The sequence below is a fragment of the Phascolarctos cinereus genome, unplaced genomic scaffold (assembly GCF_003287225.1).
Source record: "Phascolarctos cinereus isolate Bilbo 61053 unplaced genomic scaffold, phaCin_HiC Scaffold_4;HRSCAF=312, whole genome shotgun sequence".
In the NCBI taxonomy this organism is placed as follows: Eukaryota; Metazoa; Chordata; class Mammalia; order Diprotodontia; family Phascolarctidae; genus Phascolarctos; species Phascolarctos cinereus.
The window spans coordinates 307,367,275-307,389,309 of record NW_027555847.1 but is presented as its reverse complement, the minus strand read 5'-3'; the positions used below and the strand labels follow the sequence as shown (position 1 = coordinate 307,389,309).

The following is a 22,035-nucleotide window of genomic DNA, read 5'->3' as shown; positions in this document are numbered from 1 at the left end:
CTGAAGTCAGGAAGACTCATCTTCTTAAGTTCAAATCTGGCCTCAAATACTTACTAGCTGTGTGACCCTGGCTGAGTTACTTAACCTTGTTTGCCTCAGTTTCCTCATCTGTAAAATGAGCTGGAGAAGGAAATAACAAACCATTCCAGCATCTTTGCTGAGAAACCTCCAAATGGGGTCATGAAGAGTGAGACATGACCGAAACAACTGAACAATAACAAAATACACACAGACACACATATGCATATATATGCACACATACATATATAAGTGCCCACAGGCATACATATAAACATGCATGTGCATGTATGTACTCCTGGTTAGCAACATGCTTTAATTGATTCATTTTTTGATGTATATATGACAAATATTATGTTAAACTATAAATAAATACAATAATACAGTACTACATTATGGGATGTTTACATTAAAAGGGACTATAGATAGCAAGTTCAGTCACTTCCTTTCTAGATGAGGAATGAGATTTCCTCAAATGAGGAAAATGACTTGTCTAAAGTCATACAATGAATAGATGTCATTATCTGGTCCCCCTTTTCCATGTTGTTGTTGTTGTTGAGTTGTTTCAGTTGTATATGATTCTCCATGATCTCGTTTGGGGTTTTCTTGGCAAATATACTGGAGTGGTTTGCCATTTCTTTCTCCAGCCCATTTTACAGATGAGGAAGCTGAGGCAAACAGGGTTAAGTGATTTGTCCAGGGCCATACAGCTAATAACAGTTTAAGGCCAGATTTGAACTCAGGTTCTGCTGACTCAAGGGCTGCATTCTGTTCACTGTGCTACCTAGTTGCCACAACTCCTTCCCCCATTTTTTTCCATACAATTTCCTTTATATAACATAAAAGTTAATGTTGTTAAAGAGTAGATGACTTATCCTTTTTGAGCAGACCACACCTATATTTTCCCTCCTCTGTGACTACTGAATTACATGACATTGGGTATGTAGAAGAGAAACTGAGTATATGTTGGACATTAATATTCCAGAGGGCAACAGCTCTAAGATTATTCAAAAAGGAAGAAGTTGTAGTCAGAATTTTAAAATGGGAAAATGTGCAAGGAACATATTGGTAAAATAATAGTGCTTTCATAGCTCAGAGCATTATTGCTAAGCAGTAGAAAACACCGCAATCCGTCTATTGCTTATGTTTAGTGTTCCATTTTGGTTTAAAGCAGTGAATATCCTAATATGGATTCTACATTAAACTTTAATGCACGTCAGTTGCAAAAACTGCTCTTACTGGCATGAAGAGAGAGATCTTTACAATAAACAGTCTGTCACCATGAATACTGAGGAGTCAAGATTAAAGTGCATCAACATTTGGAGCAAGGTAAAATATTTAAATGTGACACTATATTATTTTTAAGCCAAAAGAAAGCCAGTTTTAAAGGGAAAATATCATATGTTCCCTTCATCCTATAAATGAGAAGGATACATCATAAAACTCTGCTCTGACGCCTTATTGTGTCACAAAATTCCTGAAAGCAATGGCGGCAGAGTTCAAGCAGGTGCTGCCAAGCTAGAAGGTTTCTGAGTGATAGACAGAAAGCTCAGGGACAAACTGCCTGCATGTTTGTTTCCTTGATATGTCTGAAGAGACTCATCACCATAGGATGGGCCAGCAGGTGGTGATAATTTTTGGCCACAGCAACTGATCAAACCATCTGCTACAGCTTGGCTGGGTGGCAATCTGTTCTACTGGAAGGCATGATCACATGGAAGAAATAATAGCTCCTTGATATGTTGAGATATCTACTGTCTACAGGAGAGCAAATAAATGTTCACCATCCTGGAAGATACTCATATATATCAAATTTTATGTTATAGAAATCAATTCTTTCATAGCTGAGTCTGTATCTGCCTGACACCTACTTTTGGCTAGAAGCACCCTACCTACAGTACAATTTGCCCAATGACATGAATCTTCCTTTCACTCTTCCATCCCTTGATCTAATACATTCAAGACACTTCCTGGTTTCATGGAGTTAAATGAACCGAAAAAGGAAAGAATGTTTTAGACCAAATTACTATAATCAGTACAATTGGAAATGCTTGCTTCATATAAACATGTTCATAGTAAATAATGAAATGAACTAAATTATTTAGATCTTTATCAAATATAAGTACAAAGTAAAGAAAATAACTGATTTATATCAGTTAAGGTACCATGTTTAAGGAGATGCCTTTTCCTAAATATGTTTACTTGTACTTGTGTATACAAATGAATGTATACACACACACACACATATACATATATATACATATACACACATATACACACACACACACATATATATATGTATACACATACACACACACACACACACACACACACACACACACACACACAATCCTCCATTCTATATAAAGCAAAAGAGACCTGGGTTTTCACTCCTATTCTGCCACATATTCAAATATTCAAACAGATTTATAATTTAATTAATTCGAACGATCTCTTCTATGGTGCAGTTCATAACCTTTTCATTTTTGTCCCTCTTATGTGACTCTTGTCTATGTCCTCCCATAAGTTATCCACAGGAAGCTCCCCAATGTCCTGGAGATCCTCTTTACTTATGTTGAGGCTACCAGCAGCACATTTGGGAAGTCTTTCTCACATTTGCCACATGATCATCTCATCTTCTCTTCCTGCTCTGACAACATAATTTACTAGATTTATTTTTTAAAAGTTCCTTATGTATGTTTGTATTGTAGCCCACACACATCTACCATTCCCATTCCTTCCTGGTGTTAAAATCTGGCTCCAGACACTTACTAGCTATGTGACCCTGGGCAAGTCACTCCACCCCTTTTGTCTTAGTTTCCTCCCCTGTAAAATGAGCTGGAGAAGAAAATGGCAAACAACTCTAGTATCTTTGCCAAGAAAATTCCAAATGGGACAGAGAGTCAGACATGACTGAAATGCCTGAACAGCAACAGGTATCAGGTAACAATAACAGGAATTAAGTTTGCAAAAGAGGAACATAGCAGTCACTCACAAACTGTCCCATAAATTAAAGGAGCATCATAGCTACTTTCAAACTGTCTCATAAACTAGGGCAGCATAGGAGTCATTGGCAATTGCCTCATAAACTATTAAGGCCACATGCTGAGATTATGTGCTAAATTAGGGGAAGCCATCTAGGCCTCAATATAATGGTCTCTAGATCCTGGCTAATTGTTTTCAGTATGTAAACTGCAGATAAGCTCCAGATTGTACAATAAAGCCAGCAATAAATTATGCAAATGAACTGATCCTAAGGTGGTGTTGATAAGTTTGAGATGATGTTGATATGTTAATGAACTAAGCTAAAAGTGGCATGGATAAGAGTTAGTCCATTTCCTACCACTAAAACCCTACAAAAATGGTACCTCAAATGCCTGCTTTCTTGAGTATTTCACCTACCAGGTCTTTGCTGCCCAAGTGCTTCCAAATCCGATCCACAATTACATATGCTACTTATTGTGTTCTTTTCCCTCCCCAATCTTCCCCATGCTCCCTTCCCGCACCATCTGCCTCTATACCCTTTGGACCTCTCTGGGCCATTTGCCTCTGTACTTTCTGTGTTTTATTAAATGGTATTTGAAGCATTCATTACTCCCGGATTGCTATCATCATGGTCTTTCCCAGAGAGTATCCAAAAAAAAAAAAAGGGCACACTTGCCACAACCCAATAAGACCTACTTGTGGTTCCTTTCCCTATATTCTGTTTCACAGCTACCCCTATGGTGGATGAGCATAGCACTATGAATCTATTGTTAGAAAGCAGGGGTGGGCAGATGATCTCCACTTTGAGAAGGATTTTTACATTATTGGATCTCAATAAATCACAATAAATTAACAATTCAATAAATCAATTACAACTCAAACATTGTTTTCATCTCTATCTTGATCATTTCCATCCTGATGAGAAAACCCTAGGTTTTCCATCTGACTACACATCACAATCCGGGTGATAGACATTCTTTATTTTTCCTATGTGTATGGCCAGTCTAAACCTTTGAGTGCTCATCAGTGTTCTGGGTCTTGATATAAACAGCATGATGTTATCAAAAACAGGAGCAATTAGAGGAAAATTCATCTTCAACTCAGTCTCTAAGCTGGAACTACTCCATCACACAGGTGAATACCTTTGGCAAAATGTGTCTGTCTATTTTATGCCTAGCCATGCAATAAGATCAACCCTAGTTGGTATAGCTTTGAAGGAAATGAATGTATATACATCTATACACATAATAAAGGAACAACAAGAAAACACACAAGGATCTTATATTTTCTAAATCATGTGGTCATTTTTGCAATAGCAAAAATGTTTCCCACTTTGTAATAATTTGTTGCAAAATAAGAACACCTTTAATTATTGATTTGTGTTCAGTTATAGATGACTTTCCTAAAAAAGTGTATATAGATATCAATAAGTAGGCCTGTACATCAATAGTTATTTGTTTTCTTTCTTTCTTTCTGTCTTCCTTCATTCCTTCCTTCCTTTCCTTCACATGCTTTTTATGTCTTCAATTTGGTTAGATGATTTGTGTATAGATTGTTTAATGTGCTCAACAATATTTCATTTCCAGTACAAATCTCCTCTTTGTAGACTTGCTTTGAGCCAGCTTCCTCCTACCTGATTTTTGTTCTCTTCAGCACCATTTTTATCTCCTCTATAAGCACATTTAGGACTTGTGATGTTAGAATTCAAATTTGGTTGTTCTATTACGGCTTGATGTTTGAAAAAAAAGTTCAGTATACATTTTTAAATGCCTATTTTTTATGGTTTGATGTCGTATTTCCATTTTTTTTCTTATCAGTAAATGCCTTAGAATGACTTTGCTTAGTCTACCACTAAACTTGCTTTTACCTGGTTTTATCCTCCACTAGCCTTTCTTTATGAGACAATACTGCTTAACATTTTCAATCATGTTTCTTCATATGATATTATAAATGAGTTTATATTCTCTGTGTTGGGGGAGTGAGATGATCTGGGTTCATGGTGTATCATTTCAAGTTATCTGTCTCTGCTTCTGTGTCTTTAGGTTCTCCTGAAATCTTTAACTTCTAAGATCCTTTTTATCTCTCAGTGGTCCTGATTTGTTCTTTTTTTTATCCATTTGTCTCTGGCTTAAGGCTTGTTCCAGCATGAGAGAGGCATCTGACCAGTATAGATCTTATTTTTAGTGATTGTGGCTTTTTATTGAGAATAGCTCAGCGGAGAAGTTGGAGGAGCAGCATGAGTGAACCTGCAAGCAGATGTGGTGACTAAGGGGCTTACCTATTTATCTGTCAGAGGCAAAGAGCAGATGGGGGAGGGGCATTTTCTGGAGGACTTGAATATCTGCTTTTCTATGGAGTCAGATAGTCTTTTCTGGATGAAGTGCTCCATGAGGTTCTAGGGAGCTTCTCTTTAAAAAAAAAATAATTTATGAATAAAACTATAACATAATAGAATAATGAAAATATGATTGCACATGAAGCCACAAATCTATTACATACAACTTACTATTCCTTTTAAATATGTAATAAATTTATCATATAAATTTCTTCTTTATTTTCTTTTCCACAAATTCTTTGTTTGCATAATTATGTCTAGAATAGGCTTGGGATAACAATAGGAGGGTGATGGAAGGAGGACCTGTGACCTCTAGAAGTTTCTTCTCTCTGTGTCTTAAGGTACATAAATCACTTTGTCTTAAAAAAATCAAATAGTATATACATGAGATAATTTACTTAACCTTTTTTTTTGTAAATATATTTATTTACCCTTCTTTTGCTTCTGTGTGGAGTGTTTACAAGTCCTTCTGCTCACCTCTGGGTTTTGGGATATTGTGTGTGTGTGTGTGTGTGTGTGTGTGTGTGTCTGTGTAAATGGTTAAAATGACTTACTACTCAATTTTCCTTTTTCTGTTTTTAAATGATTAACCTGAGGTTTGCAAGCTAATTTGTAATCTTATTTTATAGCTTGGGCTCCATTATTTTCTGTAATATATTATTTCATTTCCTCTTTTGATGTCTTTAATTGTACCATAATAATATGTAGCTTTTTGTTTTTCCTTTCCTTCATATTGGAAAGTCTTTCTCTTGGCTACTTGCAAAAAAATTTTCTTTTGTCACTATAATTGTTAAATGTGGCCAGTGCACATCTTTTGAGTTGTATGTGCTAGGCTTTTTCCCTCTTAGCAATCTGTTGATTGCCTTAGTCCATGCTTTATTTTCTGTATATAAAAATTCTGGACAATCTTCTCTAGCCACCCTATCTTCTATCCCTTTACATTATGGTATTATATCATTACATCCGTTCTTTAAATCTAATCACTTTGTTTTTTAAAGAATTAATATGTTCTTTTAATGTTATCTCCTTTTTCTTTCCTTCTGACAATTTTCCTTCCACTTCAGTATTTGTATTATAAGTCTGTTAATCCCCCCTTCAAAGCCTCTGTTTCTTTAGTAAGACTCCCTGTCATTGATTTAATCACTCTTACTTAGCCAATTGACTTTTAAAATTCTTTAGTATTCTAATTTCTGCATGTAGAATCTGATTTCTGACTTAATTCTTTCCTAACTTTTAAAAAATTCATTTTTATTTATTTTAAGCTCCAAATTTTTTCCTTCCACCTTCCACTCTCCACCATTGATAAAGCAAGATAAGCAAAACCTTTTACAAACATATATAATCAAGCAAAACAAATTCCCATAATAACCATGTCAAAAAAAAATCTGTCTCACTCTGTACTGTTGATTGCCTTTCTATCTGGAGATAGTTGTCTGGAATTGTGGTTAGTCCTTGAGTTTATCAGTATTCCTAAGTCTTTTAAAGTTTGTTTTGCAATATTGTTGCTAATGTAGACATCACTTTCTGAGTTTTATTTCTCTTTTGAATATTCTGATTTCTTGTTTTTCCATGTGGAGTCAACAGTATTTTATCTTTCACCAGACATTGTACTTCATATGATATTTGCCAATTGCATTTTTTTTCCCTTTGTAGAGGTACAGATTTTGCCTTCCATTTTTTTTTTAATCCTCTTTAGTCATTTACAAGATGGCTCGCTGGTCTTTTGTTGAGGCTATTTACCTTGTTATCTTTGGTGCTTCAGACTTTTCTTAGATGTTCCATCTTCAGTCATACCATAGACCTACCAACTTGGGTTTCAGGGCTAACTCTGATTCCTCTCCTTGGGAAATATGGGGTATGCATATACACAAACACACACACACACACACACACACACACACATATATACACACATAATATATATATAATATGTATATATTATGTATAATATATATATTATATATATACACACATAAAACAATGGGTTATATTGAAATATAACAATATAACAACAGGTTCTCACTAGCCAGTATTGGCTAATTCCAGCCCACTCCTGCCTCTGGGTGCTGGGACTGATTTAAGTTGCTATTCTTCATTTCTGATACAGTTTTTTCTCCAGGTATTTTTTAGCCCAGCTGATTCCTTTCCACTCTCCTTCCCTTCCTTCTGGTAGCTAGGCAGAATCAGTGTCTGCCAATTTTCTTAGAGAATGGGTGGATAGAGTCCTTGCCTATACTGGGGTCCTATCCTAAGGCTGGGGCATCAGGCACAAGACTATGAATTTGCTCATGCTTACAGTTGTAGCACAGGGTTGGGGAGTAGGTGGGACAGGGAGGGGATAAGTAAGTATTCTAAATGTTAAAGTTCTGTAGTGTCAATTCATAAGGTTTTTCTTTTCCTGGGGCTATTCTCTCTTCTGAACTTGTGCTTTTAGCTATAATTATTCTGCATCTGCTGTATAATTACTTTGTTTGGAGGTTGAAAGTTTACAGAGGTTTTTCACAAAAGCCATTTATTTGTATTCTTGCTGGTCATGTGATCAACATGTATATTCTAAATCAGTATTACTTTGGACTGCCATCTCTCTCCACTTTCCAAGTACATCAAGTGCTTGCTACCGAATGTGATTTTCTAAGGTTTTTTTGGTCTCCTTGTTATGGCAGTTGATTTACAGCAGTTCCATTTATTTATGAAATTATTATATGTAGCATTTATATCCTTTCTATTCTTAGTAATTTTTAAAAATTATCAACAACTTATTTTAGTACATTAGGATTGTTTTTCAACTGAATGGCATATATTTCTGTATATTTCTCCTAGATTTATACTAATTTTGAATTGGATCTTGGTTGTGGAAAGTCAGTGTTCTAACTCTAACACTTATAGCTAAAGCAGGAATAGCTTTGGGAATTAGTAATGTGAACAAGTAGCTCAGTGGCCTGGGGCAAGTCACTTGATCTCTCTACCTCAGTTTTGTCATCTGTAAAATAAGGATAAGAATAGCACCCACCTCCCAGGATTGTTATAGGGACAAAATGAGATAATATTTTAAAGCACTTTTCAAACCTTAAGTACTAAGCATTATTGTTATCAGTAATACACCTTTCCTTTCTGTTAAAATATGATCCATTTCATTGTGTGTGTGTGTGTGTGTGTGTGAGAGAGAGAGAGAGAGATTCTAGATAGTATTTGTCACATCTAGGACCTTTTCGAGCTTTTCTCAAATGAAGCATTTATGATACAGAGATGTGAGATTTCTTTGGAGCCCCCAAATCTTTGGACTCTCTCTCTCATCCCTTATGCCTGACCCATGTTTTATAATCTTTTTCTCACCAACCTCACCTATTCTCATCTTTGCATTATTTGAGTATCAAAGAGTTCATTAATTTTTTTAGAAGATCTTATTGAGATCGTCATAGAATTTCCCTTCCTCTTTATATTGTCCAAAGTGATAGTGGATAAACTTCAAGTTTTTGTTCTGTTTTATAAATCCATATCATGAGAATGGCAATAGAAGAGGACCAGGGAATCATGTTCTAGGTTGCATTTGGGTATATAATGAAACCAGCTTTATCAATGCCTTTTATTTGCCTCTGAAAGCCATTCTTCCTTTCACCTGCAATGCCCTGTGTTTTTTTTTTTTCTGGCATCTATAGTAAGAATATCAACAATGATCTAACTCTCCTAGTGATATCTTTCCTCACTGAGCTCTTGAGAAAGATCTCCCATTTAGAGTACCAGCAGCCAAGTTAAAGAAAAAAAAAGGTAAAAAAAAACCCCTGTATGATTCCTAGTATTCTTTGCCTCTTTTTCTGCCACTCCATCACTATCATGGCTGAGACAGAAGGAGACACAAGCACAGGAATGAGGGCTGTTTTCTATTTAATTCTTCAGTATTAGGGCCAAAAAATGATCATCAATAAGACATTTGCTAGCTCTAGGCAAATAATTTGACACCTTAAGCCTCAGTCTCTCCATTACCAAAATGAGGATAATAAGTTTCCAGAATACTTTACAGATTTGTAAGAATCAAATGAGAAGATGGATGTGAAAGTGTTTTGTAAATTATAAGAAGTCATTCACATGTAGATCATGTAAGTTATAAAATGACTAAAATAAAAACAAACTCAATTTCTCTCTCTGATGCCCAAAGTTGGCAAAGGTGGTAGAGAAGGCAGCAGAGGATATGGAATAGTTGGAATTTTTATGAGAAGAACAAAATTCTAGAAAGAGTTTACATAAAGAAAATTGTTGGGCAGGTGGCACTTTGGGATATGTTTTCATGTTCTGAAGGTGATCTGATGTTGAAGAGGGATGTCTGGAATAAAGAATGTTGTCATTGTCGGTTTAATAGTAATATCAGATGGAGGATGAAGGAGAAGTAGCTGAGGCCAGATATAATGAAGTGAAGCTGATATGGTCAGACAAGGGGTAGGTATAGAAGTAGCCTGAACTCAGAAAAGACTCTAAGCTTCATAATAAAAGTGAAGCCACATGGGGAAATCTAAATTAGGGGATATAGAAACACTAGACTAGGGCAGTTAGGTAGTGTAGTGGATAGAGTGCCAGACCTGAAGACTCATCTTCCTGAGTCCAAATTTGGCTTCAGACACTACTAGCCATGTGATCCTGGGCAAGTCACTTAATTCTGTTTGTCTCACTTTCCTTATCTGTAAAATGAGCTGGAGAAGGAATTTTTGGCAAAACAATTCCAATTTTTTTTTGCCAAGAAAACCCCAAATGGGGTCATAAAGAGTGGGATGTGATTGAAAATGAACAACAAGCACGAGAAGTTAGAATAAAGAAGTAGATTGATACCAAACAGGCATTCTGTTCTAATGCAGGGTATGCTGGGTTTCAAGTTCAACAGAAAGCAGATAATCAAAATGTGCAATGAGAAATAGTAAGGGGCCTCATGGAGAGGAAGTTAAGGTAATAAGTCTGTATATATGAACTGCAGGACATCAGAAAGTGGTGCATTTTAATTCTGACCTGAGGGTCAGAAATCTAGTCAAAAAAATCTGGGCAATAGGGGAATAACTGCAGAATCAAGACAAAATTATGTCATTGAATCTTAAATGTAGAACTGGAAGATATCAGCCAGTAATCTACTTGCACAGTACTTTGCAAGAAAAGACCCCAAAATTACAGTACAGAAAAATGAACTACTAGGTAGAAACTGTGCTTCCCAATAAGAATAACATTTTGTTGAACTGCTTGACACATCATGAGGAGAGCAGTAGCCACCAAAACCTCTTTCATATCATGTTACACTCAATTGATTGGAGAACTTTGCCCATAGGAATTCAGTTCTAGTACTATAATAAAAAAAAAAACAGGAAAGAAGGATTTGCTTTATGAAAAGGTGCCTAATATTCTCATTTATTGGCATCTTTACATTTCACAAAGTGAAAAATGTGAAATATCTGGCATTTTTCATGAGAGAAATATGTCACGTGCATAATTCATAAGGCAAATGTAAAAAAATTATCTTTATTATTAGCAAATTAATGTGTTTGAAAAGATCCCTTTAAGGTCCTGCTATATCTTGTTTGCAAGTGAAAACACTATTTTAGACACAAAATTCTGAAAGGAGAATACTATTCCTCCTTTGTCTAAATTGTCTAGAAATGTAATACAATGGAATTGACAATGGCTCTCTGAGTATAGACACTAGGATGTTAGTTCTTTATTTATAATTAAGTATCTGTGTGGCAAGTCACTTAACCTCTCCTCCCTTGGTTTCACCTTCTGTAAAAACAAAACAAAACAAAAAAAACAAAGAAAACTTCCATAGCCACATGTCATATTTGGATTTTACTAAACACTAAAATTTATGAAAAATTCATTTTGTGGTCCACTACAATTTCAAATGCTTTTTCTGATGTATTTAGTCTAAGCTAATAATTTCCCTTCCTGCAAGTGTATGGACCCCTTTTCCTTCAGAACTACACTATTCAGTTGTCTCCATTTTGGGTATTTTTGACTGTTTGTGAAGTACAGTAATATCTGAATTTTATTTCTAACCTCTAAAGTCAAAGAATACCTTCCAAGATTAAAGGGAGTAGGGACTGGACTTGTTATTTAATTGGCAGAGGGAACATTTGGATGTAGAAACTCCTTTACTAATGCAGGTTGATATCTTCTCTACCACTTACAATTTTAAAGAGTGGCCTATGACACTGAGATGTTAAAAGACTTGCCCAGTGTCAAGTAGCCAGCATGTGTCAAATGAGGTACTTGAACACTGATCTTCCTAGCTTTGAGGCTAGTTCCCTATTTATAATCCAATGATGCCTAATACCATTCATAGCATTCAAAACCTTTCCAATTTTAACTTTTATCCTTGCCAATTTGAAAAACAAAATTATTTGCTTCATTTACTGGTTCCCATGCTAGGTTATGTTAGAGATAAGATCATATTGATTCCACAAGACAAACTAAAAACAATAAAAAAATTCATCATGTTATAATCAAACCTGGTATCTTTGCATAGCTCACCCACAGGTCACAATTTCATTTAGGATTAATATATTCTACATATCAAATATTGGGACCTGAACTGCAAATCCAAATGTTTGTTAATGCTTCTTGGAGTCCTGGAGTTCATTCATTTCTTGAAAAATTTTTCACTAGTTCTGCCATGCATGAAGAGTGAATAGAAGTACAGCCTAAGAGAAATCAATGCTTGTAAAGCTGCTATGTATTTTATAGCTGAAATACTACATAAGAAATCAGAAATAAACCTGATTTTCTACTGCTTTATTTAAATTGGAGACAAATTCAATTGTCACCATAAACATTTCCATAAAATGAATATGGAAATGAAGTTTTGCAGAGTCAAATGCAAATTTGAAAAGGTCAATGTGCAGTTTAACAACACTATTAATATCACTAATAGATTTTGTCTGAAATAATATGTAGCTTTTCTTTACTTAGGGAATGGTATTTCAAAAGGACCAGGAGGTCATTTTTCAGTGACAATACAATTTTTCCTCCTTTCATTAGACTTAAGATTTAAATTCTGTTATTCTTCTATTTTTTTAAAAATTTTATTTTTTATTTTTTAAAATTTTTTGTGTTATTCTTCTAAAGAATCTATACTTATATCTATAAGTTTCACATTTAGGAAAGATAAACTGCATATAGCTTTTCCATATGACACAGAATTATGGATATAGATGAAGTTACATACAATCAATCAAGTATTAAACATCTACTATGGGCCATTCATTGTGCTATTTTTCAGAAAAACAAAGACAAAAATTAAAGTCTCTTACCTGATGGAGCTTACATTCTAACAAGATAGACAACATGAACGCATATACCAGAAACATACAACGCAGGTAGAAGGTTATACATCAAAAGATGTCAAATGATGGTGACATGTATTTGGAAAGATTTTTGTCTTGGTATTAGCAAGTCTTTAGGCAATGAAACCCTCCAATATGATTTCTTTCCTATTGGCTAAAATGAAAATTAGTAATAGTATAATTCTTGATATGTAATAAGAAACCTTAAATTTGGACATGGCTTTATTCACTTTGTCCATTGTATATATCTATATCTATATCTATATCTATATCTATATCTATATCTATATCTATATCTATATCATCTATATCTATATCTATATCTATATCTATATCTATATCTATATCTATATCTATATCTATATCTATAAATATATATATAAATATATATATAAATATATATATATAAATATATATGTATATATAAAAAATATATATATATTTATATATGTGTGTGTGTGTGTGTGTATTTGTGTATCTGTATATATGTGTATGGGTTTAGTTATTCTGAGCTCTTGTCAAAAGGTAAAAAGCCCTATTAGCCAAATTGGTTTAAAAAAAAAAGGAAAGGGGAAAACTTATTTGCAGAAAGGGATCAGCTTACAATTGAATTAATGAAAGTGCAGTTTGGGTCCCAAAGCTCATTGGTATGGGACTCTCTTCTTATTGGTAGAGAGCCATGCCTTGTACATACACAAGAAGCAGTGAATCAAGGTGGGAAACAAACAAAAAAACACAGTTGTATACTGATAGTACCAATGAGAAGGAAAAAAAAGTTGTTAATGTCATTATGCATGTAAATTAGAAAAGTAATTCTTGTTCTGTGTCACATGTGAAACATTGTCCTTTTATGTTTTGGAATTTAGAGTTGTTTCTCTAACCTCTGTCTGACTAGATCCTAAAAAAGCTATTTAAATCAGAAGAAATTAAATCAAATCATTTATTCACCTGTTAGGTCATCTCATTAAGATTATAAAGGAAATTTCCTAAAAATGTTCAACCTCAAGCAGACTGACAACAAGGCTAGAAATTTAAATGATGGCCACAGCTTTCCCCTCTGATGGACTACAACTGCATCTGGGGATTAAAGTATTTAGTGCAAAATTTAAAAGAAATGCATGACTTCGGAGGAATAAAGTCAGGTTTTAAATTGACCTCTGTTACAATAATTCTCAAACTACAGGGGTTTTTTTGCTGGTATTATTTAAGAGTATGGAAATCTAATTCGCAAAACAAAACAGCAAGATGAAAGTATTATAACTTGTAGTAGTATTGAACATAATATCTTTGCAGGAAAATATTTTAACATATTCATAACTCCACAATATTTTTAATACCAAGGGGAAAAACATCAATCTGCCCTGCCTTGGAGATTCCTTCTGTGCTTTTCTTGCCAACAAGAAAAAGCAGACCCACTCTTGAGGAAACATAAGCTTGCATTGAAAGAAAACCCATTTTCATTCCCCTTCCCAAATCTTGGTTGCCCAGAATCCATCTCAGAACTCTGAGTGATAAGAAGATTGATTCTCATCCTCTCCCCCCAATCCAGGACCACCTAGAACTCATCTAGGCTCTTTGATTACTCACATGGTTTGCATAAGATGGAAGTCACCAACACCATTTTTTTCTGGAAAGGCTGAGGACAATTCATACTTACTTTGTCTCTTATACTCTTGTACTCTTAAAATCTTCTAGGCCTTACCCTCTTTTCTACTTTGATGCCCTCTAGGCACCTATAACTGTCTTCTGACTGATTAAAGTAATCTAAAGGGCTAGGCTAGGTCATCAAATTTACCTTGCAGCTATCCAAGGTGATGAGCTCCTTGAAAGAGATACTGTTTTGATTTTTCCATTTGTTTTCTCAAAGCTTGGCAGAGTGCTTGGCACATGATACATTTTTTCAACATTGCTTTTGCATTTATTAATTCAAGAAACAGAACGGAGCAACCTGAGCATGGAAGTGATTATCTGAGGGTGGATAAAAAGATATTTTTTGACAAAATGGTGGCTGCAATTTTGTGCTATAGATGACAATTTTAGCTATTAGCATATAGTTTAAGCAAATTATTATGGGCAATACTCTTCAAGGGTAACCTCTTGAAGTGGGAGCAGTTAAAATGTTTTCAAGTCATTGAAATTTCTTGGTTATTTATAGGATGTTGAAAAGTTAGTTTTTATTCCTAATATCCTTATAACAAAACAATATTCCATATGTACAATTGTTCTGAGAAAATGACTTAATATTTGAAAACTTAAATATATGCATGGATTTCATAAAACACACACACACACACACACACACACACACACACACACACACACACACATCTACCTAGCAATCTAGAGACAAAAAATTTGACCACAAAAGAGGACCTTTAATAGAAATCCCGAATAAACATATTTGGAAGCTTCATGTAGAAACTGTCTCCCTTAAATTTCACTTCTGTTTTGAAAGGCCTAATCTTTGAAATTAGAAATTTAGAATTGTTATTGGCTAGCCTGTATAGAGTGTATAGATAAAGATTTTCATTTATAATTAGGAGGCAACAAGTAAGAATCTCAGGAAAAAACACAAGGAGAAGCATGATATATTAGATAGAAAACTTTGCCTTGCATTGAAGAATACCCAAGCTCAAGTCTTACTTTTCACACATGTAGTACTGGCTATGTAGTCCTGGAAAAGTTGGTTAAATTGCTGGTGCCTGAGGTAATTATGTAAACCTGTAAGTCATATAACAGTTGCTGATCTCAAGGGTTTTCCTCACCAGGATTTCCTATACTAATGAAATCACAGATCTAGATCCTCCCCCAAAAGGGCACAATCTATATCTTGAATTTACTTAAACAGCAACAAATCCCTCATGTGGATGTCATCATACAAATATTGAGTTATGAGCATTATTCATTTTATTTGTTTTCAATAATTAATAACATAGAAATTTCCTTGGTGACTACAGTTTCAAAGCTCTCATGAATATGGAATAAAGGTCAATAAGCAATAAAAATCTAACTGCTTTCTCCAAATACAGTGACTATACTTAAGGATTGGGCATAATTCTTCTTCCTTACTGTTCTAGATCTAAACTAATTTATACTTCAAAAAGCTTCTCCAATGAAATGAACTGCAGCATTCTTTTAAAAGCTTCACTGATTGCCTACATTGTCAATTTTTCAAATGATAAACAATTAAGTAGTGGCTATTTTTTTTCTGCATACATGGGCTCAGAGATGAGAAAGCAGTCCCATTATCACAGTACTAAGGTTCTACTATATATATACATACATATATATACACATCTATACATATGTATATATATATGTATATGTATGTATGTATGTAGCAGGATTAGCATTGTGTTTCTTTGTCATTTAGTCATTTTTCAGTCGTGTCTTACTCTTCACAACCCTATTTGAGGTGTTCTTGGCAAGGATAGTGGAGTAGTTTGCCATTTCCTTCTCCAGCTCATTTTACAGATAAGAGAATTGAAGCAAACAGGGTAAAGTGACTTGCCCAGGTCACACAGTAAGTGTCTGAGAACAGATTTAAACTCAGGAAGATGAGTCTTCCTGACTCCAGGCCTAGCATTCTATCCACAGTGCCACCTAGCTACCCAGAGTGTCTCTAGTACTGTTTAGATTCATGCTAGGACTCCCATGTACAATCAAAAGATGACAAAACTCATGACAGTATATGAGTGTTCAAAAATGCAAATTCACTTTGAGTACTGGTCAAATGGATCTCTGCATGGTGTGTCTCTACATTGCACTAGTTAAAGCCCTACAACTATCAGCGAAAACAACACATGTATGCTGCCACATAATTAACCTATGCTTCAAAATCAATTTTAGTGGATCCAAGAGGAAAATGACTATTAACTTGTACATTCAATGAACCAATATGGTCTTTCCGGAAAGAGGGTGAATAAATGTCAAGAAACATCTTGAAAACACTACCTGAAGCCATTGTGACTGGTCATTGTGGCCTGAGGTCCAGGCATTCACTTTTCCCTGTTTATCTAGCCGGGCTTTCCTGGGTTCCCAAGTGAACATATCCATGTTGAGAGTCCTGAAGATGCTGGAAGCAGTGATCTGGTAGTCTTGTATATGTCCTGATTTCATTCCCAGAGGCTCAGAACAACCTGAATGAAAATGAGAAGGCTCCATGAGAGAAATCATTTATAACTGAAAGTTTTCTGTGCTACTTTTGGATAGGCAAGAGAAGACTAAACATAATGACATACATTTTGAAAATGGGGTGAATCAACATTCTTACAGAAAATCTTTAATCAAGAGAGCATCTAGGGTAAAATTGAAAAACAAGATAGCCAATTGATGCTATTTTATTCTAACATATTTTCAAAAAATTGAATGCAAGACAGACAATTCAAAGTATTTTACTGTGATAGTGTTTTTTAGTTTTGCAAAATGATACAAAGTTAAAATTCTCTTTCCATTTTCATTAGTCTTAGCCTCATGACTGTTCCCTGGTTTTCAGCAGCCCCCATTGTTTCCTTAACAATGAGATATTTTCTTAGAAAATAATTGTTTTCATTTATATAGTACCAAACTACAGCTCCTGTAAATGCTAACAGTACAAATGCCACAATCTCTACTGTTGCATTGAAAACGGCTGAAGTACTTAGTAGTGAGATACATTCTTACTCAATGAATGTACTCTAATCTACTGTCTTATAATTTTTCTTTGCTTTCTAATTTCATATTATCTCAAATAGCTGCTTATAGAACTCATCCTAGAAAAGTTGGATTTAAATGGAAGAGATAAGATAAAAGGCAGAGTAAAATGGTTACAAAAATGATTTTTAATTAAAACTGTTAAGAGACAAGCAATATCTGATCTCTTTTCTGACATTCTCATGATTGGAAATTATTATTTTTCTTTCATGTTCTTTAACATTGCTTCTTAAGACCCCCCCCCCATTTTTGAGATTGGAATGGAGAAAAATGATGAAGAATTCTGCCATTAAATTCCTGAGGATTCAGTGGAGGAATATAACAAGTCACTAGCTCATGTTTAAATTAAGTGCAACTAGGAAAGCAATCTATCATGGCAAATTTGTTATTATGATCTAATAATGAAATACATAGTTAGTTATATCCTTAATACCTTAAATTACTCTAATAACATATTTCCACAAATAAAGGATGTTTCAGAAAAGGCTAACTTGCTCATATACTAGTCAGTGATTATTTTTTCCCTATATTTAAAGTTGCTTCCTTTTGGCTAGGAAACATTCAAACAGATACTGAATAGCAAGGTAGTGGTGGGGAGAGTAGATGTCCACATTTCAGTCAATATAACCAAATTGTATAGGTGATCTTTCCTGACATTCAAATATACACCTTAAGTTTTTAGTCAAGTTAATAATAAGATGTAGCAATATTTAGTAGATTTATGGCAGTAATTTTTGAAAAGGGTCAAATCAACAAGCATTTATTAAGTTTTTATTTTGTGATAGATACTATGCTAAGTTCTGAGGATAAGAATAAAAATAAAAACCTAGTACCTGCTCTCAAGGAGCCAAAATGCATGTAACTTTATACATATAAGATGTATGTAGTGTAAGCAGAATGTAATCTCAGAGGGAAGGGACTAGTAGCAGAGAAGGCTGGCAAGGGCCTCCTACAGAAGATGGGATTTAAGCAGTCTTAAAGAAAGCCAAGGCAGCTAGGAGGGGAGATGAGGATGGAGGCATTGGAAGGCCTGGAAGCCAGTCAGTAAAAACACATGACATTATGATAGACTCTTGTATGCGAGGATCAGCAAAGAGGCCAGTGGAGCTAGATCATAGAGTTTGTGGTTGTCAGTAGAATGTAAGAAGACTTGAAATGACAATCTGAGCATTTTATATTAGATTCTGGAGATAACAGGGTCCGTTGCAGTTTATTGAGAAAGGGGTTGATATGGTCAGATCTGTGCTTTAGGAAAATCATCTTGGCAGTGGAATGTAAGATGAATTGAAGTGGAGAGTCATTCCATGCAGGGAGACCAATTAGAAAGCCCATGAATATATTCTCAGACACTAAAAACAAATAAGCTGTCTCCATTATAGTCTCAGTTGTCCAAAGGATGAGAAAGAAGTCGAGGTGCAAGAGAGTTCAGATAAATAGAAAAGCTGAGTTGCTTTTCCTCACCCTTAAGCAACATAAATTTCTAGGTTTTGGAAAATGAAAATACTATATTTTGAAGGGCTTTTCCTTTGTTATTTCAACCCAGCTGTGCAATTCAGTTTTATGTATTACTTTCCTCTCTAACAGTAGCAGCTACTGCTATTCTAACCAATTAATATATCTTAAGCTACTCTTCTACCTAAGAAGTAACACATCTCTTAATGATCAGGTGGAATACTTCCCTATTAGGAAGCCTAAAACTCTCTGACTAGATAGAAAGCTTGGAGAGTAGAGTTCATTGTATATAATCCTGTGATCAAGCCAAAGAGCACACATTGTGCATGAAGAGTGTACTCTGATTTAAGGCAAATTGTTACAGCGAATGGAGGGAATAATAATTTATATAGCACTCACTATAATCCATGCTTTGTGCTAAGTGCTTTACAAATATTAACTCATTTAATCTTTGCAACAACCTTGCAAGGTAAGTACTTTTATCCTCATTTTACAGTTGAGGAAACTGAGGCAAGAAGAAGTTAAATGACACCCATGGTAACATCGCTAGTAAGTTCCTGAGGGCAGGTTTAAACTCAGGTCTTCCTGACTCCAAGCACAGCCCCCTATCCATGCACCACCTAGTTGCCTCACCAGTTGAGTTCATTGAGCTCCCTCAATTTGTCATTGTGACTCTCCTTAATAATTAGCCATCTGAGTCACATTATTTTGTATAGGGAAAGTAGCTAACCCTTTTACTCATGTAGATAGAATCTGAATAAAATTATGTTTACCCCCCAAAATATTATTTCTGTAGCAAGGACCTGTGATGCTTTTTAAGTATCTACTGAGAGTTATATTGTATAAGTGCAAGTTCAAAATCAATTCATGTGTTTTGGGGGATGTGGCCTGCCTTTTTTTTTAATATAATAAAATTCTTAAAGTGTCTATGTGATTTATTGTCAATCTCAAAAGTAAAATGTATTTCTATGTTCAGAGTATGACTGTGTATTATATGTGGGCCTGTCCCTCACGAGTTAACATATTGCAGAACTTAAGGAACAAGAAAATGAAAACTAGCAGCTTAAGCAAAGCTTAAGCTTGTATGACAATCTTCATGGGACTAAGGTTTTCCCTTGATTGCCTTAGGGCAGATGAGTGGCTTGTTGATGCCACAGGCATGTCAGTGATATCTTCTTATGTAATGCACAGGACAATAACTCCACCACAGCTATACAATCCTATATCAAGAGCTGGAAGGAACTTCAAAGGCTATCTAATCCAAACCCCTCATTTCACAGATGAGGAAACAATCTCAAAGAGATGAAATGACTCATTTCACAGACGAGGATACTGAGACTCAAAAAGATATAATGACAAAATTGCTACAATCAAAATACACAGATAGCATGCATGAGATGTGGGATTTGAACACAGGACCTCTAATTCCAGAGCTAATGCTCTTTGTATTTTACCATATTACTTCCTCAATTCTATGCTGCTGCTCATCAGGAGTTAATGATTTCAAATTAAAAAAATGAGGAGAAATATTACTGAAAGTTAATTAGTGATTCAAAATATTATGCTTGTTACTTTATAAAAAATATACTCTGAAAACAATGTTATTTTTAAGATGTATTCATCTGGCTCAATTGTTTGAGTTCCTTTCATTTAAAACTTTTCATTTTAAAAAGAATATAAAATTAATAACTTTCAATATTTTTTATAATTCAGAAAAGATCCTTGTCCTTACTTCAAGACCTCATCCAAGAAAGGAAAGATGGAATGTGAAAGTGGCATTCAAAACCTAGAGACGATTTAAAAAAGACCAAGAATACAAGCAGGGGCTTTTAATGTTCAAGACCATTTCTCTTTAGAACAAACTGGACTTTCCCCCTATTATTTCAAGGTATCTTTAAATTTTTTGAGGTGACATGGACCTAGCACTGGAGCTAAAAGTATCAATTCACTCAGTGACTTCAGCAACTTTCTCAACTATTTGAACAAAACAACCCCCAGTTACTCAGGCAAAAACTTTTCTGGTCCAAGAAATCCACAAACAGCCCCAAATTCCCACACACTCAAATCCCTTGACAAGATTTCCTATTTGTTTTCCAATCTAGTGTTATATTGAGAAGAGACCACAGTGAGATTAATGCATTAACTTTTCATGTCTAAATCTAGTTTTGATGCCCCTGGGGGGACGAGAATTATTTAACTTGGAGTACTTTGATGGATCGTTCTTGAACTTGACAACCACTGTTTTTACAATAAACAGGGAGCCAGCCAAGAAGGATCCCAAAATGAATTTATGGTAGCAATCCTAGTGTTGAGGAATGGCCCCCTTGGGAAATTTGATGAATTTACATGTTGCACAGAATCTAAAGAAGTGAGTTCTTGCAGTGAGAGAAAGAGTTGAACTCTAAAATGTCCTCCTATATATCCTAAACCTTACTTGACCTTGAGATGTAGGATTTCAGTAGTTACTTTGCCTTTGTCACAAATCATCAATCTTTGCTACAACCAAAAAAATGATGAAAACAAGTCCAAATTTTGTTTATGGTAAATAGTGAGACTGCTTCATTTGATTTGTGCAGTCATAAGTTCAATACTATGTTAATTCTGTTCTCCAACATCACTTTATTGTTGTTTCTAGTACACAAACACACAGACTAAATTAAGGCATAGACTTGAATTATACAATTGAAATTTTGTACCAAAAATGCATCCATATAAATACTAAATTATTATTTTTGGTAGTTAAACATCTAAGCTTTGATATAATCACTTTTCTTTAAAGATAGCTAATGGAAACCTCACCTGATAGTTCACAACCAAGAAGCTCCATCCTCAAAGTACAGTGTCTCCGACATACTTGGGGATACAGTCGGACATACTGAGATTTTATTGGAGGAGTGAAAGAGTTGGCATAGGGTGTATTATTGTCCACATTTCCACGGAACACCTGTGAGAGATAAACCACAAAGATCAAAATGGTGAATTACACACATTTGTCTTTCAGTTTTATAGTGGGACTTCATAAGCTATTCTAAATGCTTGGATAGTCCCTTCATATGACTGGGTAATTCATTAGGGAGCTTGACGTATTTAGGAATTGTGGGTCTTCAAGTGTCCCCCTGTACTCCGGGCTATCAGCAGTGAATAATAAATACATAGATGTAATCTTAATTAAAGGAATATATCATTGTTCCCCAGGATATAATCTAAATTCTAATAAGAATCTTCCAATGTGTACTTATT

The 22,035-nt window shown here is 34.8% G+C and overlaps 1 protein-coding gene across 1 annotated transcript in view; it reads right to left on the bottom strand.

Moving 5' to 3' along the window:
* The window catches only part of EDIL3 (EGF like and discoidin domains 3), a 579,426-nt gene that overhangs the window by 110,679 nt on the left and 446,712 nt on the right, over window positions 1–22,035 (bottom strand). Inside the window, 2 exon segments of the mRNA XM_021007989.2 lie at window positions 16,606–16,790; window positions 21,595–21,739. Of these exon segments, the coding sequence (XP_020863648.1) occupies window positions 16,606–16,790; window positions 21,595–21,739 (330 nt within the window).